At 37.7% G+C, this 26,683-nt stretch overlaps 1 protein-coding gene across 3 annotated transcripts; it reads right to left on the reverse strand.

The window, feature by feature from the left end:
* Positions 1 to 939: 939 nt before the first annotated feature.
* Positions 940 to 25,248, reverse strand: LOC309451710 (zinc-regulated GTPase metalloprotein activator 1A-like). 3 transcript variants are annotated; one of them, XR_014186313.1, is made up of 15 exons: positions 24,999 to 25,248; positions 23,792 to 23,878; positions 22,865 to 22,961; positions 21,579 to 21,670; positions 18,236 to 18,295; positions 17,120 to 17,157; positions 14,287 to 14,333; positions 13,388 to 13,474; positions 12,585 to 12,629; positions 10,861 to 10,917; positions 8,252 to 8,303; positions 4,713 to 4,781; positions 4,548 to 4,613; positions 2,567 to 2,677; positions 940 to 1,459 (listed from the first exon to the last, which is right to left on the reverse strand). XR_014186313.1 is itself a non-coding variant. In XM_082075711.1 (15 exons), exons 1-15 carry the CDS (start codon positions 25,108 to 25,110, stop codon positions 1,386 to 1,388), a joined length of 1,113 nt encoding a protein of 370 aa, XP_081931837.1. In that variant the 5' UTR covers positions 25,111 to 25,240; the 3' UTR covers positions 940 to 1,385. The 3 variants fall into 3 exon arrangements, 2 of the variants coding, with proteins under 2 accessions (XP_081931837.1, XP_081931838.1); XM_082075711.1 differs by having other exon boundaries at positions 2,567 to 2,696; positions 24,999 to 25,240; XM_082075712.1 differs by lacking the exon at positions 13,388 to 13,474 and having other exon boundaries at positions 2,567 to 2,696; positions 24,999 to 25,242.
* Positions 25,249 to 26,683: the final 1,435 nt, after the last annotated feature.

Genomic DNA, 26,683 nt, shown 5'->3' on the forward strand with positions numbered 1-26,683 from the left:
AGTAGAAACAAAAATAATTTTTTTAAGATGGCTGATAAAGGAACGTCCTCCTTACTTTTTTTTTTTTCCACCCCATAATTTGATGCACCTTTTATCCCAAAGCAAATGCTAGGTATGTGACAAGGTAATGCTCCACTAACAGTGAAAAAAAAATTCTACTTAGCCAGACACATCATGAAGCGTTGTAGCTAAGAGTCCATTCTTCAGAATATCTGCTGCATGTCCTAGAATTATGTTTTGAAACATTTTTAATTCCACCTTAACTTTTTGCATTCACTCATTTTGCATTCACTCAGTTGTAATTAACACATCCCTCTAAAGCTAAGAGGTGAACAATGACTACTGGATAAGGTATAGGGCAGGAAATTCAACTCTGAACTGTATAAGTATCAAGCACAGAGATAAAAGCTTCAAAGTTTTCAGGACAGCACCCAAACACAGTTTCAGAGAACTCCATAACAAATCACATAGGGCAGTTTAGACAACACAGTGAAAATGTGCTGTCCCCAGTCCCCTAAATCCTGGACTGGCAGGGTCACGGCCTTGAAGACAGAACAAAGACAGGAAGCTTCGTCGTACTTTAGAAATAGAGATGAACCGTAGAGTGAAGCCTAAACTAACAGCAATAACTGAATTCAAAACCTGCCTGGACACATTCCTGTGCAATCTGCTCTTGGTGAACCTGCTATAGCAGATGGGTTGGACTAGATGATCTCCAGAGGTCCCTACCAACCCCAACCATTCTGTGATTTGTGAGGTCAGCTAGATCTTTCAACACATTGGCTAGGTGACTCAATGATGCATTCATAGTTATTATGCAGATAGTACATATTACATTGATAGCAGAGGCTCAAGACCACATGGATCTTTAGTTTCATTTATACAACAGGTTTAGTGGTACTTGGGATGGATGTATACATTCAAAAATCACAAAATAAGTGGAAAGAGATGGAATACAGTTTAATAGTAAACACTAAATACTTCTCACTGTGATTACATCCCTGGCAATAAACACTGTTGCTTCATTTCCAGTAGTAAAAGACAGTTAGCTGGAGAAATCACTAGGCTTCAAACATGTAATGCTTCGTTTACAGCATAAACAACAGCCTTTTGCCTATCTGCATTTCTGTACAGGTAAATTATGTTACTGACGTAACTTAAGCCCAATCCAAAATGGTAGAATTCCCTGTGGCTGATTCTAGACCACAAAACCTAGTCTTTAAAAAGTAGGTCAGCTGAGATTCTTAGGAGGACTTCAGGGTTTAACTGCTGTGTAAAATGCAAGAGGAAAAATTAACTACTATACTGCATGTCATTCGGCCTTTTCTGTGATAAAAAGTTTGCAGGGTTAAGCACTGACATTTCATCTTTTCTGTACTTTGATGTCAACCATTTCCTTGTTTCTCTCTTACAGTGGCTATGAATACTTCTTTGATGGTCTCCTTGTCCAAGTTCCTGCCTGTAAGAGAAATAAATTAGCTAATTATATTTTACAGTGTATTACAAAAAATGCATACAAGTAGCAACCTGCAAGCCTTCTCTGCAAATAAAATGTTTATTATGCTAATGAGTGAAAGCAGAGGAATATTAAAATTAAGCTGGCAGTAACAAGGTAACTTCAGATTTTACATGCAACAACAGACTTCAAGCTGTAAAAGTAAGGGAAATGAGGAAAACTGGAAGCTTTTGGGTCATAAAAAACACTTTGCAAAGCAGAGAGTAACAAGTAGGAAATAGAAACATACAACCTCAGCATTACAAGCTTTTCAGAAACAAACCAGATTTTACACATTTTAATGGCTATAATCCCGTTCCTTACAGTTACTGAAAATTTGATCAAACACTCAAACTATTCCCATAATCACATTTATAATTATGGATTTTAAAAATAACATTAAATATGCCCATATAATTTATAAATACTTAGTAGTTTACTTTATTGTCCCTAAAAGGGTCTGGAGCATCTTTCTTGTGAGGAGAGACTGAGAGATCTAGGTCTGTTCAGCCTGGAGAAGAGAAGGCTGAGAGAGGAACTTATCAATGCTTATAAATATCTCAAGGGTGGGTGTCAAGAGGATGCAATCAGACTCCTTTCAGTGGTGCCCAACGATAGGATGAGGGGCAATGGGCACAGACTGAAGCACAGGAGGTTCCATCTGAATATGAGGAGAAACTTCTTTACTTTGACGGTACCAGAGCCCTGGAACAGGCTGCCCAGAGAGGCTGTGGAATCTCCTTCTCTGGAGACATTCAAAACCCGCCTGGACACGATCCTGTGTGATCTGCTCTGGTGAACTTGCTTTAGCAGGTGGGTTGGACTAGATGATCTCCAGAGGTCCATTCCATATCTAACCAGTCTGTGATTCTGTGTAGATTCCTCTCAGCTGGAATATAAAACTGCAGGAGGTCCTGATGGATAAACCTTTGACTCAAGGTCATACTGAACATACTCACTGCTATTACTCAGGCCAGCTTAGGTCAGTTGCTTTTCACTGGAAAAGACACAGGACTGCCTGCTGAAAGAGCAGCTTCTTGAAATCAAACAAGGAGGTACAAAATTTCTTACCTATTAGGACCAGCCTGTTTGTTCTCTTTTCATCTTCTTTCCACTCTACTGCAGTCTCTTCCAGGTCATAGAGTTCATGGACACCTTGGACTATCACCTGATGAGATTTGCCTTGAATAGATACCAGTCCCTTATCAGAAAAATAACTGTTAGGATATATAAACAAACCTTTAAAAATGTAACATCTAAGTGAGAGAAAACAAACCAACACCTTTGAAACTAGGCCAAGCAGGGAAAAATATTTCTGGCCACTATGCACCAGTTAGTCAAAATAACCATGCAGTATGATCACTTCCACTCATAAAATCTGTTCTCACATGTGTTTCTTTTGTTAAAGACTAATAATGACACTTTGCCATACTCTGCCTTCTGTTCCTCACTTGCTCAGTATCTAGTGTGTTAAAGTAAAAATAAAATGTCAGCAGCTACTACGCTACTTTGAATATATATAAATACACATCATATATGTATATGCTGTATGACGTGTCTGTCCATGAAAGACTGCTTGTCAGCAAAGATGATGTAAAATAAGCAAAAATGTTTGATTTCAGATTATTCTGATTAAGCTCTCATGCTCAGTATATGCACTATTCTGAAGCAGGGTCTTTGAATATTGGAGACTGAACAAACATTTGTGAAGTAAAATGACTAGCAACAGAATTAGAAGGGATTACTATCAGAGTGAGTCCATTAACCCACATAATAAAAGTTACATTAAAAGAGTTTTCCCCATTTTTTATAAAACTTTGTAAAATATTTCAGTGGAACATGTTCTGTAAAATGTCTTACACTTACACACAGGAAAATAAAATCAAATTTTAAAAAAAGAGTTAAAGACATTTCATGAAAAAGTCTGTATTTGACAGACTAGTTGGAGTTCTATGACTATCACTGCCAAAAGGATTATGACTGCAGGTAAGAGATAAATACAAAAGCAATAAACTTCTGAACCCATTCTATAATTACCTGGGGCTCATTTTCTTTGGTGTATTTGTCCATGACTGAGGGCCAGCACACAGCTTATCACAGGCCTCAGATCCCCTAAAGAATTACTTGATTCCAACACTCAGTACAACAAAAATGTACTTGTGCACAGCAGTACTGTTTTCAGACAGCATAAGATGCATCAGTGGCTACTTTATTCTATTTGTCAGGAAGGTGAAGACAAGAATATTCTTGTTTTGTTGCCAAAGGAGCAAGAACACAACCTTTCTTCCAATGAAATGAAAATAATTATGTCACTATCCACGATGTACAAGTGTTCTTGGAAAACAAACCAGAGCGTATTTTCTTTTATTTCTTTCAGCCTACCAAATGACAGACTTGATTCTCATTTTTTAATGATTTACATGGCTGCTTGGTATAAGGAAAATGAAAATATACCCTAAATTGTCCTCTCAAAACCATGCAACTGAAAAACAAATGAAGTGCGAATGAAAATGAGTAATTATGGGCTGCAGCTTTAAAACTGCAGTCTGACAATACTTTAAAAAGTCTGAAGTATAGACTACAACTAGTATTGTGCTACTGTGTTTTGCCAAATTGAACTTCCACATATTAGGCCAACAATTATATTTGCAGATAGCAATCTAAAGTATCCAATATCTTGATAAGGAGACATTTAATGAGATGGACGGAATCTTCCAAAGCAATGAAGGTCAAAAAAAGAAAGTGATTTAAGTGTGTCCTGATTATTAACTTTGCCACTGATGTCTAGGACTGCACATCTTCCCTCTCAATTCAAAACAAGGAGGACCAATCTTTGCTTCTCTGACAGTTATCTCCTTTAAAGTTGACCACCAGCCAGCAGATAACAAACTCTCTACATGGAACAATAAAAAATCGCTATTCCCTGTTTTGTCTGCTCTCCTCCTATGATCTAGCAGCACCTTTGATAGGTCTGTAACTGACAGCACACTACAGTTTTTTAGGTGTAACAGAAGAAAGCACAAAACAAAGAAGTTGATAATTTCTGACTAACCTTCAGTCTTATGACATCCATGGTGCACCCAGTCTTATCTTTAATGTTCTTCTCCCACAGAAGATTCTATGGAAAGGAAAAGTGTTGTGATAAACAGAATGGCACTGGATAATTTTCTATAGAAAGCCACAATGATTTTTCCATTCACAGTGATGTATTACTTACCTGAATAAAGAGATTTAAGTTTTCTTCTTTTATATTTCCTGGAACTTCAAATGTTACTGTAATAATACCCTGTAAGTGGAAAGACCCATTTATTATTACCAAACTGAACAAACATATCATTACACTAATTTCAAAAAGTGTTCTTTATAACTTGGCCTCATTAAAAAGCAACTTTATACCCTTATCAAATTTTTTAAAAAAACCTATTGTACTCTAATTTGCTATATTATGCTACACTTCTTGGTTCTGTTTGGGTGTTGTGGTGGATGCACTCAACTCCCCTGCAACCAAACCAGCAGCCATTTGGTCTAGGCTCCAGAAGAGGTAAAGGCCTGAGCCACAGCCAGGCCAAGAACTCCTTTTGGGAAACCCACAGGGAAGCAGAAAGGCACACTGAACACTGGTAACTTGTGGGCACAGGGAGTCTTGTGCAGACTTCTCCTACTCCGTGCAATTTGACTAAAAGTCAACCACTTCATTCCATAAATACAACAGCCCAAGTGAGCCCACTTTGAGCTCTCCCTGCTAAATAAGTGGGCTGTATGGTGATGGTTTTATTACTCATAGGTCAGTGGATGAGCCCAATTTAAGTTTAACATTAATCATTTAGCTTAAGTAAATGCACAATAAATACAATGAATCATTTAGAAGTGTAAAGTTGTATGATTTTTAGTATACTCTGCTTCACATTACTTAGTAAGCTGGATTTGATGAAGTCTTAAGCTGTAAATTTACCAAAAGCAACTGTAAACTACCCTGAACACTTGCAAGATAACGTCAATTTTGCACTTTCCTGGTAAGAATGGAATTGACTGGGAAAAAAATAAATTTCAAGGCTAACGCAGAGACATTACAGACATCTGTGAAAGAGGGCCTGTTTTGCACTTTGCTAAAAAGAAAGGGATTTATTCAGACAAACAGTACCTGCAAGGCTATGGACCATAAACAATGTCTACAGTTGAAATCAGCACATATGAAATCAGTGAAAAAGATCCAATGAGAAGCAAGAAGACCCCAAAGTGAAATATTGCTATTGAACTGAATCATGGTATGAATGGTCGGTAAAGATATAAAAGTCTATGGTTTTCTATACTTAGGTTGGATCTCTGGGCAGGTACCCAGCTTGAGCCAGCCCTCCTGCTATTCTACTCCATTAATTCTTTTTTGATTTGGAGAATTTTGTTTCATGAAAGAGCGCTCTGTATACGGTTATCAGGCCTCACGTGGAAGTTTGCCTTCACAGCTCTAAAATACAGACTCCGAAGCAAACAGTTAACAGGGAGAGAAGACACCTGAAAGTTTGCACTGCTAACAGGTATCAGGCTCCTGGAGAAAAGGTCAACAGCATTCAGCTTGGTATATTTCCTCCATGTGGTAAATAATAAAGTGAAACTATCAAACTCTTTTAAATCACACTTTTCTTTGAGAAATCTAAATATTGTTCTGCAGTAAGCAGGACTCTAAACCACTCCCCCACGATAGGTGTGCACTTAAGGACATACACAGTACATTTAGTAGTTTAATGCCATGAACTTCTACTGTGTAATTCTATGCTGTAGTTGATGTTTGTTCTCAAAGAAAGTCTAATAATTTTAATTCTTACAGGTTAGTAAACTCAATCTTTCAAACACGTTTAAGAAGGCTATTTTCTTGGCATACTGATCTTTGTCACAATTTCTGATATTCATCGCAATTCTATCAGACAAAAATTAATCAACATATGTTTCACATATCCATACTCTCATGCTAGGAAAAGCTTTTTAGAAATAAGACTATGTAGGAACAGATTAAAAAAAAAAAAAGCAGCACCTGAGGTAACGTCTTATTCCAAAGTAACCACCAGCTTACTGCTCAGAACCAGTTATCAAACCAGAACATGAAAATAAATGTGTAGTTTAAAAATATTAATTTATTAAAAAATAAAGGAATTTATGTGTCTTACACTTATTTTTGTCACTATAAACTCTCAATGGCATAGAGGAACTTACAATTACTTTTCGTACAATCTAAAATTCTTTGAAATTATTGCTGCTTTCAGATGACTATTTTAACTTAAGAAAAAAAAATAAAAGCAACAGGCAGCAAATCTAAATGTTTACCTAATGACTAAGTAAACTCAGCAAAACAATCAAGAGCTAACACTTCAAGCAGCTTCAAAACAAGACAAACAAAAGCTCACTGTGCTCCACGCAGTGTAGTTTGGCTTATGTTGACCTTCCACATGAAGATAATAAGCAGGCTTTATCACCCCACAAGGACTGGCAGCCTACCGCGACTGAAGTGTTCTGCTCTCATTAATGCCTCATCTGTCTCAACAATCATCTTTAAAAATGTGGGTGCTGAATTAAACAGGGATAGTAACAACTAATTCTCATTGTTTCCTACTGGTCAAACAGCTCCACACTACAAAAACAATCATTTCATGCAAGTGTTTGTGTAATTGTTTTGCATTTTTCAGTACTCAAATCAGTAATTACAAGTTTTTGTTGCCTGGCAATAAATTCAGTAATTCCCTAACTTAAAACTGTTCTGCTTTTGAGATGGGCCTAAGCAGAAAATGATACTGTGATCATAACATTTGGAAAACAAACAAAAGGAGCCTTTCTAGTAAAAGCTGTACATCACGGATAAGAGAGATGCTTAAAAGTTGTGATTAGCATAGAACCATTTATATTCTGTAGGGATGTTGGACCAGACTAATTTCAGAGACAAATTTAGGGAAAAAGATATGCTGATCACAAAAAATATTGTATTTGCTCAGATCGGAGACACAAAGGCAGAAATGCTATTTGCAGCTGCATTATGCATCAGTATGTTGTACACAGGGAGAGAGAAGACTCTACCCTGATACAAACACACACTGATTTGAGTATTGTGTGGGGTGGGTCGAGGAATACTTTTTTCCAGTTTAATTTGACATACTAAAAATAATATCAACAGAATTGTTTCTTTTTTTAGCATACATGTGTTTACAGGATTGATACCTAGTTTATAGTGCTGAATCTATTTCACTGCTAAAACTTAAATTGTTATTATTTCTTGTGAAAACAATGTGAAGCACTCACAGAACGGAAATCTACACCTGCTTAACTACTCAGTGAAGTTTTATTAAAGCTTTAAAGAAAGCAAAGTCATGAATAACATCTCCCTTATTATCTACATATACAGACAACAACTGGACAGAAAATCTACAGGATAAAGACAGGCTACAAAAGGAGAACTTGATTCTGCAAATATGAGAAAGAGTGGTGCTATTTGTCTGTTTCAGTAACACTGTCCATGTGAATCAATGAATGGTGTGATTATCTGGAGCCATGGAAGCTGTTTTTGAAAGTAAGACTTACTACATCCGTTTAGAATCTGTCTATGACAAACCACATTCCTACATGTATTCAATGTAATCTTCCAAATACCATAAAACACTTTACTCCCTAACTGAAACCATCTGAACAGGTAACATCGTTAGCATGCAATGCTTGCAATTACCCTGAACAATCTTGTTCTTACAGAAAGACTGAAGCAGTAGTTTTGGTAATTACCTTATCTAGATGTGCATGTGTTGTCTTCATCTGCTCAAATTTCTTCTGCAAACTGAAAATAAATGAAGTTAAATGTTGCGTTTTAGTAGAATGGACAAAGTGTCATTGTTTCAAAATCTAAATAAACTTCAGTACTGCAGAGCAAAACTAAAATATAAAAAATAAGACTAGATACTCAAAATAAGCCTCAACTGTTAATTCAATTTTAATCTCAAAACAGATATGTTTAATCATTTTAGTTTGATCTAGTTAATGACTTGTGCTAGAATGTTAGTTTTATAAAATATGAACATGATTATGGAAATTATTTGTAGTATCTTTGGGATTTTAAATATTTATACTTCAAGAACAACACGCTTGATAGTCCCTTCAGTAAGAACAAAGGCAAACTGCATCATTAAAGCAAGAAGGGAAAAATCAATCCCTAGAATTTGTTGATTATTAGATTTAAAAAAAAAAAAAAACCACCTTTGGAAGAATTCTTTGAAAAGCAAGAAAAGATGTACAAAGCCATTATTTGTGAGAATAAAATCTGTTAACATTAAGTGAAATACTATATGCACACGTCCCACTCCAACTCTGCTGTACACACGGCGCATTCCTACTGCGCAGTGTATCTGCTAATTCAAAATTGATTCCCTCTACTTCATTAACGAACTTGGCGACTTGATACAGTAAGACCCTGAATCTTAGTTTACAAAACATTTTGTGTGACAATGTAAAATTTTACTGCAGATTTAATACCACACCCACATCTCTTTAACCAAGACAGTGCAAGATTTCTTGAAATACAGTTTCTATACCAGAGAACATTCTGTCTTATGTCCAATATACAGAAAAGGAGTACTACAGCAAAGTCACTATGATCACAACTCTCTGCTACTTCAGAGAAGATTTCCCATCAATATTGCTCCTTCTACTCTGATGACCGTAAATTTGAAGAAGGTTTTAACAGTGGGGGAAAAGGTACTGTCTGCTATTGACATAATATTTCAAACTCCTCCTTGAACCTTCTTTGTTTTGTTGTCTTCTTCTCATACTGTGTTCCACAGAATCCTGAACTCTTGATGTGTTTCCTGTCACTCAGGCATGTATAGACCACAGGTACTAACAGTACAGTCACACCGATCAGATGTTGTGTCCATCTGCTACACTGGCAGAAATCCTTACTATAATATACAGTTTAAAAAGCCATTTTATTAGTGCACTGGTGTGTATTTGTGCTCAAATGGTGTTGGATGCAGATATTTTCTGCTACAGATGACAGGGCAGAAGTCATCACTGTGGGGAGAAAGGGAGGGGGAGGGATGATCAGCTCCTGAAGAACTTTTTCAGATTTGTTAGAGCATAGCACTTCTTAGTAAACCTTGCAGAATGCCACCCAATATTACAGCTAATCAGATCTAACTGTAGATAGCCATTATGAAGAATGATCCTCTTTTGGTTCACATCGTCTTACCACTTTCTCTCTGTTGTGTGGCTCGAAGATGAGACAGTTTAACTAGCTAATACATCATCAGAACTCAGGACATGGGTTTATGATCTGGTTTATAAACCTAATAGTTATCTATTGACCATAAAGGATATATTTGCCTTCCTCCTCCCTTAACTTCCTTTTGAATGCCTATTCTGATACCTCCCTGATGCTGCCTTTGGTACAATTTAATCGGTACATACCAGGAGCTCAAAAGAAACAAACACTATGCTTCGCCGATTAGACAAAAGCCAGTGCCAGCAAAAAGAAAGGGCAGCAGAGACTCAGGAAAAGCAGGTTATCCTTTGGATAGTACTGCACCAGTTCTCCACAAAATCTGATGAGCACATCTCATCTACTAGAGGTCACTAGCTTGCACCTTCTGCAATTTCTCCCTTCTGTGAACAAGAAAATGTTTATGTTCCTTTCTCTGAAGTTAACAGTGTGTGTCCAGGAAGAAAAATGAAGCTGATACTGCCCTCAGCTGCACATTCCTTCCTTTCTTTTATGACTGGTCCAGTACTCCTTACTGTCTTTGCTGAAGAACTTCAGCACCCAAGGTGAACAGAAACTCCTTCTCCCCTCACCTCATTTTAGTTTTCCACCCAACTAGATGCTGAAGCACACATTTGGTATTAGGAAAAAAAAACCAAAACCAAAAACCACACAAACCAACCAACCAAACAAACAAACCACCATGGAACTCAGTAACCGGAATTCACAGTGGCTTCATTTGTGGTGGAACCTCAGTCACTCATCGTTTTCTGTGAAAACTATGGAGGTCTCCAGTTCATCATCAGGTGAAGTGAGAAAAATTTTGAAATCCTTTAAGAGCACCAAAAAAGAGTGAACTTGTATTTTGGGAAAAAAAAAAAAGCACCAGCCAACCATGCACACTCTGGCTTATTTAACTTTACAAGGTCGAAAGGCTTTTGCTGTGAATTTTTCTACTTGAAATTTGTGCAATCTCAGAATACCACTTACAAAGTGAAAATTTTAAACAACTGACTAAACTAGAATTTCCAACAGAAACTCAGATGCAAATCTGAGCCAGGATTTCAGTTTGTCTATTTTGTTCATGTATCTATACAATGGACATTATTTCTAATGAAAGACACCAAAATTATCACCATACCTTATGCCAGATAAGCTGTCAAAAGCATGCAGGTCCAAGACACTGGAGAGATCAACTCTAAACAGAGGGAAGAAAGAAAGCTTCGTACTTCTGCTATATTCAAATGCTGTGTATATTTAAATAATTATTTTTAAAATAGTTCATTGAAGCTTATTTTTTTTTACTGTCTATCATACTAACGTAATCAGTCCTTAGCCTTATTTTTGGAGGTTGGTGGCTGGTATTGTCTTCTACAAGGAAACACAGTGTTTATTTACACAGTAATATGTAAGCACAGAAACACAACTTGAAAAAAATATAGTAAAATACAAGGTACTTCCAAGAATGACTATAAAATACCTCATACTGAATGCCTGAATAATAACTGATTTTCCCTAAATGGGAAAATGAACCCTGAAGTTCTTCCCAGCAACTATTTGGCACCCTTAGTATAAACTCTCAATATACACACACATATCCCCTGGAAGATTATACAAAAAACGTTGTAGCTTACACTGACATAATGTTAGCAAAAGAAACTGAAATACACTACTGGGTAACTGCTACTATGAAGAATTTGGTCTCTAACAACTGAAACAAACAAATGAAAAATGTAATAGAGAACAGACAGCACTGATCATATTTACTTGTAAGAACAACTAGCTACATACTTGCACTAGAAACATTTTTTACAATCAAAGCAATATAGACTACACTTTCCAATTACACTTGACAATAACTTAGAAAAGCCAAGTATAGTTTATTAATATTGTCTACTACTTTCCCTTCAAAAATTGCTTAAAACATAAACCTTTATTATAGGAACACTTGTCATAATATAGTCAAATAATTGATGTAACAGTACACAAATCAGTCCCAGCGGTCTGAAAGATACACTGCTCTCCTAACACCTGGGATTACCATTTTCATTTAGCTGCTTATTAAAGAAGAAATCTGAGTCAGAATTTCAATAAAAAATAGCAAGCACAATGCAATTACTTTTTCTTCCTATAGCCTTCATTACAATGCTCTCAAAGTCATTTTACAGTAACAACTTATTTGCAGCAGTCATCACAAGTGAGAAAAATCTTTAAGCTGACAGAACAAAAAGAAAACATTATAGTGCATGTGAGCAATAATTAGATCAGAGACAACTAGGCCTTGCAATTTACTCTTCAGTTGCAAGATCTGGTCCACAAGTTACAAGAAACTTCACATTTCTACCTGTAACACTCCCTTAAAAATCTGCTACATTTCTGTAATATGCTGAAGTCGATTAAACTACATCTGTATTAGCATTTTTCAGAAATTCTCCAAAGGCTATTACTCCACAAATGGCAACATGACTACAATACAACTTCAGTAATTAAAAGCCGTATTCATATTAAACTTCGAACAAAATGCAGGTTTTGAAAAATATTGCCCAAGCTTTTGTAAAAACCACTAAGCAACAGTTAAATTGCAAAGTTCAGCAAAACCCACCAGTGGTAAGCTCTGTAAACTAAGCTACATCTAAACAGTCATTTTTTAAAAATACTTACACACTAGAGAACAGTAACAAAGAACAGAAAAATGCTTACTTCTTTAAAAAAAACTTTAATCTAAATGTTTATTAGTAAAATAAATCCTGAGTTAAATATTTCTACTTCAAAAGCTTTCCTCTAAGCAAACTAGTCTAACAGCATACTTAAATCTGTCACAAAAGAAGCAGGATGTGAAACCTATTAACAGTGGCCATTTAATACCTTGATCTTTGCGTCTCTAGAATTTTAACAAGTCCATTTATTGACCTAAAAATCAAATAGAAAAAACAGAAGTTAGATGAAAATGCAACTGTAATATATTGCTTGAACAAGTTATCCATGGAAAGCAGCATGAAAAACAGCACCACAATCCCAACTCTGTTGCCAGATTGAACAAACCAATAGACATCCCACCAGACTTCGTTTCTGTGACTTTTCATCTCCTAAGTAAGGGTTGGGGAACTTTACAAGATCCAACAACAAAATACTACCTGCAAGAATTGCATTTTCCTATCCAAGACTACTCAAGACACACTCTGTTGGGTCTAAGTATTTTTACTTTTAGAATTCAAAACACTAATGGAGTTGTAAACTACTTAAAAATTTTCTTGTTTCATTTCGGTTATCATGGTATTGATAGAAAAAGATGGGGCATGTCCTTAATCACTGATTTGATCCAGACCATTGGCTGTCCTACACCCATGACAATTATTTGGGACTTCCTTCATTTATCTTTGCATTTGCTAGTGAACTCACATCTACCAGCAGACTTTTTATTTCCCTGATGCCAATTCTGAAAAATGGGAACAGCTACCCAAAAAATGTAAGAGTACAGACATTTAAGACAAAGGCCTGTCCTTAATGGGCAACATCAAATCTTACCTAGATAAGCAAACTGCAAAGACTGTATTGAAATGCCTTTAGAAGGGGCAGTCTCTTTTCCACTATTAACAGCAAGAAGGAGCTATGTTTAAATTAATACTTTGAATCAGTACAGTGTTGCAGTTATGCCAAAAATTTCATACCTGACAGATGTTCTGACTTTATTCAATTCTTCCTCTGAAACCAAATCTGTTTTATTGATGATTACAAGATCAGCTAATGCAACCTGCCTATGCATTAAGGGGAAGAAAAAAAAAAAAAGACAACATGAAAAAAAATTACTTTTTTTGTAAGGCAGAAACACAATCTTTCCCACAGCACCAAAAAAATAGTATGACCACTGTAAGTACAGAAAGGCAAACATTAGTGATACTCCATGATGTTCTAGTTTCATTAAAGTACTACTGCCTTCTCCTTGAGGTGCTCTCCTGTGCCATAAGGAGTCTACCAAGCTACAAAGGCTTGCCAGTTGTTTTTCTGTTCATTTGGTGGGCCTAGTGGTGATTGGTTGTTTTGTTTGTTTGTTTTGCTTGTTTGTGGGGTTTTGGTTTGATTTCATACGTCACCCAATCCGAAGTGTTTGGTGATTATGAACTTCACAAGCCCATATTTCTCTTGCATGTGGTATTTCTAAAGCCACACTTGAAGTCTCTTTGCTTAACAAAGACTTCTGTTGTTATAATCACTCCTAATCATTGTGGCTTCACATTTAGCAAAAAATACTGCTTTATTTCCAGTTCTACTTTGAGCATCTGATAGATTCTAGCACCCAATTCTTTCTTCCCTCCAGCACAGGTGGCTCCCCTTCACTTACGTAAAATCCCATCCCTCTTAAAATATGTATTAGAAAAGTCAGATATTGGCAAAAAGACCAAATTGAGCATTAAGTCACTTTTCCATTTTTTAACCTCTTTACACCAATCTAACTTGGTTCAAAAGCAAAGCAGGAGAAAAAACACTTACAAAAGAAGCCATTTCTAATGACCTTCTATACAGCGCCGTTCCTAACTGTGATATACAAAATTAATTTATACATACATACCGACAAGCTTCATTGACAAGGCCTTCTGGCTTTTCTTCTGTCAAGTGCTAGACAAAAATTAAAACAATTGAATTAAATATATTTAAATGACATTTAAATTCATTTGCAATTAGAGGAAGTCAAAACCAATTCAGCTGAGGTATGTTTCTCAACATGGTATTGAGGAAGATGGCATCTAGGATTTTTCTGTAAAATGATGGTGAAAAAGTCCATTTACACATTCAACAATATCAGTGTTTGCAGCCTATGCAAGCTGTAACTGGGCAGAAGAGTCAGTCAGCACTGACAAAAGCAGCAGCTTCTGGTCATGCTGCAGTAGTTCAGTATCATCTGCAGCTTTGTGCTGCACCTATCTGCCCAAGCTCATGTCCTCACAGAAGAATTAATGAAAGGGAAACAGAGAGCCTTACTTAATTTAGGCAGAACAACAGACTACACTGAAGCAGCAAAGGCTCAGCTATTAATAATTTTCTGTCCACTCTGCCATGAAGGCAGAAATCTCCAGGGCAGAAGCATTGCAGACACCTGGAGGCAGTAAAACTTCAAACTGATGCTGTAACATTATTATGCCTTACATCTTCGGGTAGAATAGAAAGTCCTGTGGACTCCTTCATCAGGTCTAAATGTACTTTGAAACTTGGTTTTCAAGACAAAGGAATACCAAATGAAAGTGGAATTAAATGTCATGGGAAATATGTATATTAAAAATAAAACTGATTTTTTTTCTTCAAGTGGAAGTATCAGGCATCTAACTTTATTTGACTTCAAAAACAAAAGTAGATTATTGCATACTGTCAGTTTGTCATCTTAAAAAAAGAAAAAAAAAAAAAAAGGAAAAAAGAAAACCCCGAAACTATTTCCTGTTTCTGTACAACATAAACAGCATACAACAGGATGACTGGGAGACAACCTCTCCCACTATTTGTAATGCTCTCTGTATTGATTCTACTGAACTAAACGTTGTCAGATCTGTTGCCCTGAAAAAGACAATGTCACTAGTCCAGATGTCAAGTTCTGAAAGTAGAGAACTGTCACTTCAAATTGTCCAAATGTTTGCCCTTGATTAAAAAAAAAAAAAAAAAAGAAGGTATTTCAGATTGCTGGGTGACAAATCCATTACAGTGATAACCCATTATTTCATTTGTCACTTAAGTTTCACTTGGGCTGACTGGCCGCAGGGTACTATTTGTCAGCTTTTCTTATGATTGGTTGGTTCTTTGAAGCATGACACCCTTAAATTGCTGCCTATTATCTCAATGTCATTATCTGTATTGCTTTCAAAATTCTTTGAATCACAAACAGTTGTTGAGGTCAAGCTCTGCAACAAGAGGAACTGCACAAGTTAACAAGTCCCTTATACGAAGCAAAAGTTGTTTACTTGGCATATAACTGAGAAAGTCTGAAGTTTCTACTATTCTGAGTGGATGTCAGTTTTGTATAAGCTTACTGATTAAATAAGTTTTCAGTGAGCTGCCGAAAATAATGATTGACAGAAAAGCTGAATGTTTCAAAACCTCCTTGTGTTGTTTTTGAAATACTACTTGCAACACAATTATGTCTGACTGAAGCCAATAACCTGCATTGCATTAAGAGAAACAGAACAACATTTTTGCAAGTAATAAAACCCCTCTGAATTAGTTTGAGGGCACTCAGCTGAAAAAGGGGTTGACTTAAGACACGCTGTGGTTTCTTGTGATAGTTGAGCTGATTTAGAAGTTGGTTCCTGCTTAAAACAGAAAAACAGCTCTCAGCCCTTTGTCCTCATTCTTCTACCAACTCCTCCACAAAAGTCCTTGCAAAACATAATGGCCTAACTTGCCAAAGTGGCTTGCTATGGGGTTAGACTAGTTCCATCCCAGTGCAACACAAATTCAGAAGAAGACAGGACTGTCCCATTTCAGTAAATCAGCTATTACATCAGCTCAACTGAAACAAGAAACTTAAATTGTCCAAACCAAACAAAATCTTACAAAGGGGGGGAAACACTTCCTTATTATTTAACCATTAGTCTTCAATTCTCTCAGCTTTTTACAGCCACTATAAAATACAGAGATATTAAAAACACTTCTACAGCATGATGGTATTTTTATACCATGAAGGCATCCTTTCTTATGGTCACTTTTATTATGAATCCTGAAAAATCAATGCCTAATCAAAGCAGTCACTTCCTAATTTACTAAATTGGAAATGATTATTATTATTTTTACGACTAGTCATTACAAAATAAAAATGAACTATTTGACTTAATCACAATTTATGCTGTTATCCAACCTCACTGTTCTACAAGTCTGATCTTACATTACACTTTATATAGATTAACACCTGCTCTTTTTGTCTGCTTCCATGTAACGAAGTAATCTTTCAATCTGAAATGATAGTTGCCATCCCATAAGCACCCTTCTCAATTTGAGCCTTAACTCACTTGTTACCACACTGGTATCAGAGGTTTGTTTTTACTCCTCTCTTTTCAAGTAACATGGACCAATTACACTCTGTAAGACAAACTTCTCCACTGTTTTTACAGTAATCCAAATGCCAATTTGGAATATGACCAAGATTCCTGAGTGAAGTGATGGAACTAGAAGGAATCTAGCGACCTGACAACTCTGAGGAGACATGCTGCTGTGTTAGTAAGAAACTCAGTTCCTATGAGTATCGGTACTTCCTTGTTCCTATGCAAAATATAGCACTAATGACCACAGAAACTGAAATATATTCTCATCCATTGTAAGAGTTAAAACTATTGTAAATATGTAATTCATCCACATGAACATTATTGCTACAGCTGTTCTAATTTGCAGGTTTAAACCATGTAACAAAGCCAGTAACTTACTTGCAGTCCATGCTTTGCATCAACAACAGATACAATACCTAAAAGAGAATATCACAATGGAATAGCAATGTGCTGAAGCAGCTAACAATTTAACAACTTGTAAACTTCTTGTACAACTACTAAAGTAAAAGTATAAACACATTTACAACTGGTTATAGTACTTTCAATGCTTCCAGGGCATCAGAACATTAGACTCATCACCTAACGATTTTCTTATTTGTAAATTTTAACTGTGGTAAAAAAATGTCTACGGACCCAGGTGAGAGAAATTCTCACAAGGAGAATGCCTCTCCTCCTTCTTCTGAAATGTCAAATTGACAGAGGTATACTTTTAAAGGTTATCAAAACAAACTAAGGGGACTGACTGAGGTATGCAGCTATTGTGATTCTAAGTGACCAGCAACCTACAATTCTCTCATAGAGACTCAGGAAGCATTACCTATTCAACTGAATGTTTCCTTGGCTAGATGGGCATCTGACTCACTGACCAAAGTGTCAGTAGGGTACTTTTTAAAGTCAAAACGTAAGGTTTTGCCCTACATTAAAAAAAAAAAAAAAAATCAGCATTCACCACACTCTTTAAGTACATATCGTGATGATTTATATTACAGTAAATTCAGATTTTTATTGGAACACAGCAAATACTAGAGCTAACAATAGTACAAAGGCAATGAAGGCAGAAAACAAAAGGCAATGCAGGAGAGTCCAGATGTTGATAAGTTAAGAGTTCAGAAAAAAAGAAACAATTTAGGGAACACTTCATTAGGAAGAAAAAACAATGAGAGCTGTATCATAACTCCTAAATAACTTTTTACAACACCTAACTAACACGTTTTTTTTTCCCCTCCTTACACCACAATCAAGAGCTCTTCATATCTGATACCCGAATAAAGCATTTCACAACTTTCACTGGATTTAGCAACCTGAAACAGCTCACCAGCATTAGAAAGCATTAGAAAAAGCAAGTGGATCTCTGTGGTCAAATTTGGGGATGTGAGAACCAAGATCATATATTTCAAACACTTTCTGAAACCTTGCCTTATATGATAAGAAAACATCACACTGAATCCAGCTACGGAATGCCAATATGTTGGAAAACAAGCTTGCACTTCTTACCATCAAGATAGATGTCACTTCCCAGCTCCGAGTCAACCCAGAACATGGAGGCCACAGCTCCTAAGACATGCAGTACATTTAGTTGCAAAACTGACATTTTCCAGTAATCAATATTCAGACATGTCATAAGAAAACTGTTTGTAGTGCTGTACTTGAAACTCCTATATTCCAAATTCAGAAAGCATCATAGATGTCAAATACCCAACCACATGTTTGACCTAACCACAGCTACCAGAGTATTATGCTTGTGTGCACAACCACAGTTATGACTACAAAAAGCTTTCAAAATCTCACTATTCCAGATGCATGTAAGTTGTCTAAATTACTTTTAATCAGTAATATCAACTACCTGCCATTACTATACTCTAAGGGTCCCTAATTTCTAAAACATTCTAGACTGCCCCTCTTCGCCTTTCAGACACTGTTTCTAGTTCATGGTACACACAAAAAGGACATTAAAAAAGGAGATAAAACAGTTAAAGAAAAGTGGAACTGCGACATTTGGGAGAAATCAGCTCCCTCCTAGGGACCTTCTCTTCTACACTGGCTTCTATAAACTCTCCTATGCAGTTTCTTCCATCATAAATCAATAGGACAAATAAAGTTAAGAATAACTGCATATAGAAAAGAACGTTTCCTTATTTATCTCAGGTCCACACAGGAAAAAGTCCGGCTTTAGATAATTTTAAGATAGATTAAGAAGTATCTAATGCAGGTTCAATCTGCAAACAGATGTTGCACATGGAAGGCAAGTTTACAAAGGTAAATCACGCCTAATCAATCTGTGAACATTGTACTTTGCCTTATGAGAAAAAATACTTTTATTTGTCGACAAGGAGAAAGCACTTTATGCCGTTTACATCACCTCTAGCAAATTTTTCAACACGGTCTTTGAAGATATTCTAGTAACCAAACTGGGACATTACCAGTCTGAATGGAAAGACAACCATGTAAACCTGGTTGGATAGTTAATCTCTAAAGGTTGAAGTTAACAGGTCATTATCTTACCTGGAAGGCAGCAGTAAGAAGGGTACTGCAGGGGTCTATCCTGAGACCTGTCCTGTTCAGCACCCCTAGCATGAACCCAGAAGGGGTTGGAAGAGTTTGCAGAGAACACCAAATTCAGAAAAGAACACCTGACATATCTACGGGCAAAGCTATCTTCGAGAGGGACTTGGCCAGGCAGGAAGGAATGATCAACAAGAACCCAATGACATTCAGCAAGAAAGAGCATTGAGAAATACACGTGAGAACAAAGACGCCCTGACAATGATATGGACTGGCCAGGGAGCAGGTCTAGAGAGAAGGCCTTGGGGGTCCTGGCAGGCAGCAAGCTGAGCAAGCAGTGTGCCCCGGGATCAGAGAAAGCCAAAAACACTCCTGGATGCTGGAACAGAAGCATGGCTGAGGCAGGCTGCTTTCCTTTATTTAGCACTTTAAGCCCACATGTGGCCAGCACTCCCTCATACAGGAAAGACATCAGTGCAGGATCACAAAGACAGGTGACGCCAGAGCATAGGCCCTACAAGGAGAGGTGGGTGAACTGCATTTGTTCAGCCAGGAGATTGGACAGCTTTTGCAGAATCAAACAGCAACCTCCCTGGCGAGTCGTTGAGAAGACTGAGGCAGGTTGTGGCAGAAGGATGGCAGACAACTGTAATAAGCTGAAGTGACATTCAAACCACATATATCAGAATTCTTTTTTTTTCCACCATGAAAAGGTAGTCACAAAACAGGTTGCTGGAGAGGCTGTGTCATGTTTATGCTCAGACAACAGAAATATATGACTGTGTATGGCAAACAACCTGGTCTTGTCTTATAGCTGCTTGAGGCAGGAGGTTGGACCTCAGGTGTTCTAACATCCCTTCCAAACTGAATCATTCTATGCTTAGGCGATTCTAGTATTTGTTACACGCTAGGCCTCATTATAGACAGAATTTCTATCCAAATAAGGAGTTTCTGGAACAATGAAACGCATAGCACTCTCTCTTTGCATAGTCTTTTCTATTTCTTCAGAATGTAAAACAGTACATACTAAACAGGTGAGTCTTGAGCAAAAAGAATTAGTAAGTATTTGGACAACCGGGACCACATTCTATCAAGAACTCGGAATCTGTAACCCAACACCTGCATACTACACATGGCCTAGGACTACGCTACTCCTATCTTCTGCTAAAATGGCCCTGTAAAACAGCTTCTAGCAACTGCAGGATGTGCTGTGACTTATTTTTAAGAAATCATAATTTGTTATGAAATAAAACCAATTTAACATAAATGAGAGCAACAATATGAAGGACAAGAGGAGCTGACAGCAACAGTACTTTATTTTTTTTAGTTATCAAAACCTTAGTTACTGCAGGCTGTCTAAGACAGGTAACTAAGCTCATTCTAACACCTAAAACTGCCCACCTAAAGCAACAAGATGCAGTCCTCGAAACATCACTTGGTATCAACACCAAATACCTGTCAGTTGTTCACAGTGCTTACTCATGCAAGATATAGCAAGGGCCAAAACAACTAAGTTTTCTGGTAACTATTGATTTTTTTATCAAAAAGCTTCATAGTTTTCCAATTACACTCGAATAGAATTTGTGTGTAACACAGGCCAAATCAATGTCCTTTATTCTGAATTAAACAACTTTACTATGACAACTATTTAGCTTGGAGCTGGAAAGTTTCAGTCTCCTAAATGGGAAACAACTTAATTTCATTCACTCACAATCAACACCGCATTTTTAATTGAGATGGTTCAGAGAAAATTGCTTTAGATAGCTATTACTAACATGAGCTCAAGTTTAAACACCTATTTATAATAAATATCATTAAAGGGCACGAACAGAATTTGTAAGATCTGTCATTGTCCTGTACATACCAGATGAATGTGTTGGTCTGTTTCACAGAGTATTTTATGACTTCACAAAATATAAGGGCTATCACAACAAATATAACAATACATCAGATGCTAATAACTTCAAAGGAGTAATGTAGAACAGCAAAAGGCTACTGAAAACTACTCGTTTTAGAGTGTGCTCCTCTGCTCCAAGCCCAGTGTCTTCTCTTGATACAAATATATTTTAACTGGATTACTGTTAAGCTCTAGAGTCAACTTAGAGCAAGTTGAAACAAAACAAAAAAAAATCACAACACACAATCAAACAACCAAGCCCATAACCTTGCTTTTGCACCTTGTCTAATTCAGTTTTAGTCTACATAGCAATTAAAGCATGTGCCTGACAGGTCACCACTTTGTAACACATTTTGCAGTGAGCTGACTGGTGAGCAAATAAGCACTTCATAAAAACAGAATAATGTCCATGGTTATGAAAACAGTAACGTGAACTACCTGGATCTGCCAAACCAGTTGTTTCTAACAATATATAGTCAAATTTTCCTCTCCTTTCCATCAGGTTCTCAATAGCCTTCACACCACTGTCCCTGTAAGAAGAAACAAACCTGAGAACAGGGAAAACAAGCTAAAACACATAGAAACATGTATCTTCTGACACAGAACACAGTGGCCATATCATCAAAGCAACAGCCTGAGTCAGAACTTAAGAGTCTGCAAAGGAAACTCAGTTATCAAGCTGCTGCTCTAATATTGGGCAAATTGTAGTTTTCTCTTTAATTTTAGTCTGAAAAATAGTATTTGCTTACTCCTCACAGGCATTAAAAAGGTGAGTTAAATGATGATTTGTTCTCAAACACTGAAAACCCTGTCAGTTTGTGTAAATATGTAACTATTCGGTTTGGCAGTTGAGATTACAAAAAGAAAGGGGGGGGGTCGAGGGAGGTGATGGAACTGAACCACGTTCTCCTGCCTTTCCATGTCACCTACAACAAAATCAAGATGTGTCATTTACTCAAACCTCAGCTGATTAAGTCAGCCTGAAGCAGAAATATGGCATCTTATATAGGAAACTGACATAAATAAAACATAGCAGCAGGGGCAGCATTCCTTACATCCCCGTAAAACACCATGCAATAGTCTTCAGTTTTCCATTTACTATCCCAATTAAAGGTACAGAACTAGTTCTTCCAAATTTTCAGGACAAAGAGGCCATCACCTTTATTATAAACCTAGCATAAACTATCCAGCATTCTAACAAACAGGAAGAAGAAACAAATACATTCCTGCTTTTTAACATGACCATCAGCTTACAATTCGGAATATTGTGCTTCATTAAGTCACCAAAAGGTTCCCCCTCCATCCTTTCCGAGGTATACAATATTCAAGTATTAATCAACATACAGAGAAAAAAACCCCACAGAGTAAGTATTCAATGTGGAAATTAGGAAACGTGAGTCCTAGTTCCAGCCTCCTTGAATCTTAGGCTATCTACATAAAAGCATATAATACCAACAGAAGAGGGAGAGCTCCTTACCCTACAATACCCCAGTGGTGTATATGGTGGCACTTAGACCATTTTTCTAAAAGACATTAAGTCCAAATCCAATAAGGCAGCACAAGGAAACAAATTTACATCTCCCAAATTCCATTTCTTGTTATAGCTGGCAAAAAAAGTCATAATCAATACCACTATCAGTTTTAGGAATCAAACCCATGCAGTCTTTTCCTTTCATCAGTTCCCCACAAACCCACTGTAAGAACTTGTACAAGTCTTTTCTTACTTTACTGAACAGCACAGGCAGCCATTCCTGAGCTCCAGCCATTCTTCATAGAGTTCTCCTCCTTGACTGATTGCCAGGGACTTCTCCAAGGCACTTCCTGGAAATATAAGTAGTACTATAATTTTAATCTAAAAATTTATATGACAATGCCTGCAAAAGATATATGAAAGATTCAAGCTGATATGTTCTTCAGAAATTATCTTCTTCCATTTTATGGGAAAGTTAAAAGACAAAGTCAAGTTGGTTCTACAAAGACCAAAACTCAGAGGATGTAAGTACAGCATAAGTTCCATAAACTTTGCTAAAAGAAAAGGAAGCCGGCCTTTACCTCCATATCACATAAAGTCTCTGTCTACACATTTTCTTTTAGGCTCCATGACCAGAAAAATGACAGGCATCTTTGTTGATGAAATCAAACAAAAAGAAATCACCAACAACAAAGTGCAAACTCTAAGTATGCTGATTATGGTACAGATACGAAATTACAGCCATAACAGTTAAAAATCCTGAGAAGAAAAGCAAAGAGTTCAAAGAAAAACAGACAGCAAGCACACATCTCCCCATTTTCTTAGTCTAAGATAATTTTTGATCCGTAAGTGTCTGTGAGGAAATGAAATAAAATATCCAGGAATGTGTTATTTTAATTTCCATTTGCTTGAAACTGAATAGGACGAACAGAAGTGTAGCATTTCTAACATGGTGATATATTCATTTACTTGATTCTGAGGGACTGAATTTATGTACAAAACAGATTAATGCACAGAATTATTTCATGAACAACAGCCAAAGAACGTTTTGCCCTTCTAAAAACTATGATGTATTTCAATAATTTCAGTAATGGATTTAAAATTACAATGTTCTTGATTTCCAGGAGTTTTACACACTTGTCATTTTACAGCTAAAAAATGTTTCTGCAGGTTTACATACCTTCTCCAAACTCATTCAGAATAACTGCTATTCGTTTATTATGCTGTTCTGTCAGTATGTAGTTTAGAAGAGTTGTTTTTCCAGCTCCTAGAACACAGATCATATTTCTATTAAAATGTTTTTAAAAGCTTAAATTTTCAAATAAAAAGCAAATACTACTGTGTACATGCACACTTCAGACAAACCTGTTCTCTTCTGAAATACATGTTTCCATTCTTGTATCCTGTATTCTGTTATAACACTATAAAAATCAATTTGTATAGATATTTGACCCCATGGAACTATCAGAACACTAAATCTCAGCACCCACAGTTTTCCATTAAGTAAGTCTCAGGGCTTGATAAACTTACAACTCCCCTACCAGCTAGGCAGTCCTTTCCTAGAACACTCATTATGCCTCTCTTAACAAAAGCAGTACTTATTCTTCTCCCTCCCACTGCCTTTTCTGACCAGCTCTTCTGTCATCAGTAATCACTGATGTGCCATTAGATGAGGCATCGTTAAGCAAGGTGTTCGGAATTTCTGTAATACCACATTATGGTTTCATCTCATGCACAAGATCACAACTAGGGAAACTTGGAAGAGTAGCATTCCTTCCCTGCCCTTAGGGTTTTTGAGAGAGTATGATGCAGTACAAAGTTAAAACTCCTAGAACAGTGTTAGCCATCCTAAATTTCACTTGATCTTTTCCATATATATTTGAAGCTCCAAACAACTATGTTGGTTTAAGGGAGGGAGGCCAAACCTCACATTTGTAAGACTGCAATTCAGTCTGCATTTAACTGAGGCAAACATTTTATGCTAATCTGACATTTAGCGGCAAAAATCGATTTGTCAAACACGACCACAAAAATCAGGCCCTGAAAACAGGCTGGTAAAAGCAGCAACAAAAGCTTGTACAGCTGTTCAAAATGCTTCTGCAAATCTCACTGGAACCGCACTTTGTGGGAGCGCTGCAAGGACACGGCGCCCGAAACGCGGTGAAGCGCTGAATGTGCAGCGCCAGCGACGCTGGATCCGGCTCACCCACGCAACTCGCGGGCACGGACGCCAGACCTGCCGGGACACGTGTGCGAGCCGTCCTGCGGCCCCTCAGGTCGGCGCTCCCCGACGCCCCCAAGCCGAAGCCCTGAGCCCCACACGACTCCGCCCGGCGCCGGGAAGCGCGGCGTGCCGCGGGCACGGAAGGGCAGCGGGCCGCTCTCACCTAAGTAGCCCGTAATGATGGTCACGGGGATCTTCCCGCCGGGGCTGGACTCAGTCTCCTCAGCGCCGACGGGGTCTATCGGGACCAGGTCGGGGCAGTCTTCGTCCTCCATGGGAGCGCGGGCCCCACCGCTCTGCGCAGCTCAGCCTGCCCCGGCGGGGAAGGGAGACAGACATAGTGCGGGCGATGCGGCGCCGCCCTCCCCTCAGCCGCATTCCCGCGCTGCTGCCCGCTCCCCCCCAGGCCCCCGCGGCCCAGCCCCAGCGGCCGCTCACCTGTGCCCGCGTCGCGTCGCGTCGCGTCACGTCACGTTACGTCACGTCACGGAGCCAGCGGGCGCCCCCGACACACCGCTGGCACGAACCCCGCCCACAGCCCCGCCCCACGGAGCCTGCGCCTTGTCCCTGACGGCGGCCGCGCGCCGCGCTCTGACGCGCAGGCGCAGCAGGAAGGGAGGCGGGGCGCGTGGGCTGGTGGTGGGCTGTCCGTTAGCTGTCAGTCAGTTAGTTGTCAGTCAGTTAGCTGTCAGCCGTCCGTGCTTTCAGTCATTCTGATTACAACAGAATGTAAAAAGTCTGCCTGTAAAAGTCCCATCTAAAATAATTATCAAGTAACTTACATAATCAATTAATTTGGCTTGTCCTTGGAGATACAACTGTACTTATTCCAACAGAAATACCTATAGCTACATGATTGTCCAGATAAAAAGTTCAAAAGCAAATTATTAAAATTTGATTTGTGAGAGAAATGTGGTTTTTTTCCTTTGGTTGTAGTTAAAATAACTTGTGTTGTCCTACACTACAAATCTTCTGCCAGCTCTGTGGAATGTCAGCAGTGGCACTAGTGTGAAACTTTTGAGTTTAGCAACACCATAGGCTTAGGTATCTTTTGCAAATAAGGGTAGCTGACAAGAATCAGTTGTGGAGTTTCCTTAACTGTGGAAGGCACTAAATTCATCCATTACAGAGTATCAGTATATTGTCTGTTGATTTGTAAGGTTTTAGGACTAACACATGGTAAAATGCATCTTTTTGCTTTTTTTTTTTTTGGCTACTCAGGTCATCCCCTTGTATGACATATCCTGTTTTAAAGGAAAAACCTGATGAGTGTTTCAAAGCTTCATCTGTTGAACCCTAACTGATGATACATGTCTTTGCTGGCCTAAGCCTGCTCAACTTTACATAGTTCTGTTATTAAGGGATTGATTAAGAAAATATTTAAGTTTTTCACTGCAAGAAAGCTGTGGAGTAAAGGAATCAAAAATCAGGCCTTGGGAACTAGCAGCTTAGCATCACAGAGCATATAAAAGGCTGTAAGTTGTCTTTCAAAAATGAGACTGTTTCTAATACTGAAATTTCATTTACATGTCAGTGAGACATCTGGTATAAGGGAAGAAAAAGGTGATGAAACCAGTGTCCTGGTTCTTTAAGCTGTTCTGCTTTTCACCAGTTCACATGATACAGCTCATTATTTTTCTTTTGAACAAAAAATACCTAAAAAATACTGTGGTTTCTGGGTTTCCTTTTGGTTTCTTTAAAGTTTATATTCAAACATTAGAATTTTGCTGTAAGTTTTAACTATCTTTGCATTTCTACTGAACTGTGTCATAAAGCCTACTTTTTAAAGATAAATGCAAAACCTGCGTATTTTATTGTGGTGGCAGCTAAAATGAGCATAGTGAACCT

Source organism: Streptopelia decaocto (genome assembly GCF_964273445.1).
Source record: "Streptopelia decaocto genome assembly, chromosome: Z".
Lineage (NCBI taxonomy): Eukaryota > Metazoa > Chordata > Aves > Columbiformes > Columbidae > Streptopelia > Streptopelia decaocto.

What these genes read in the sequence shown, in the direction of transcription:
- LOC309451710 (XM_082075711.1), bottom strand. Translation starts at nt 25,110, where the DNA reads ATGGAGGACGAAGACTGCCCCGACCTGGTCCCGATAGACCCCGTCGGC. An exon ending in AACTGGTTTGGCAGATCCAG is followed by an intron (nt 18,296 to 21,578) that starts GTAGTTCACGTT and finishes TGCATGTCTTAG; the next exon opens with GAGCTGTGGCCTCCATGTTC. An exon ending in AAACAGGCTGGTCCTAATAG is followed by an intron (nt 1,460 to 2,566) that starts GTAAGAAATTTT and finishes TTTCTCTTACAG; the next exon opens with GCAGGAACTTGGACAAGGAG.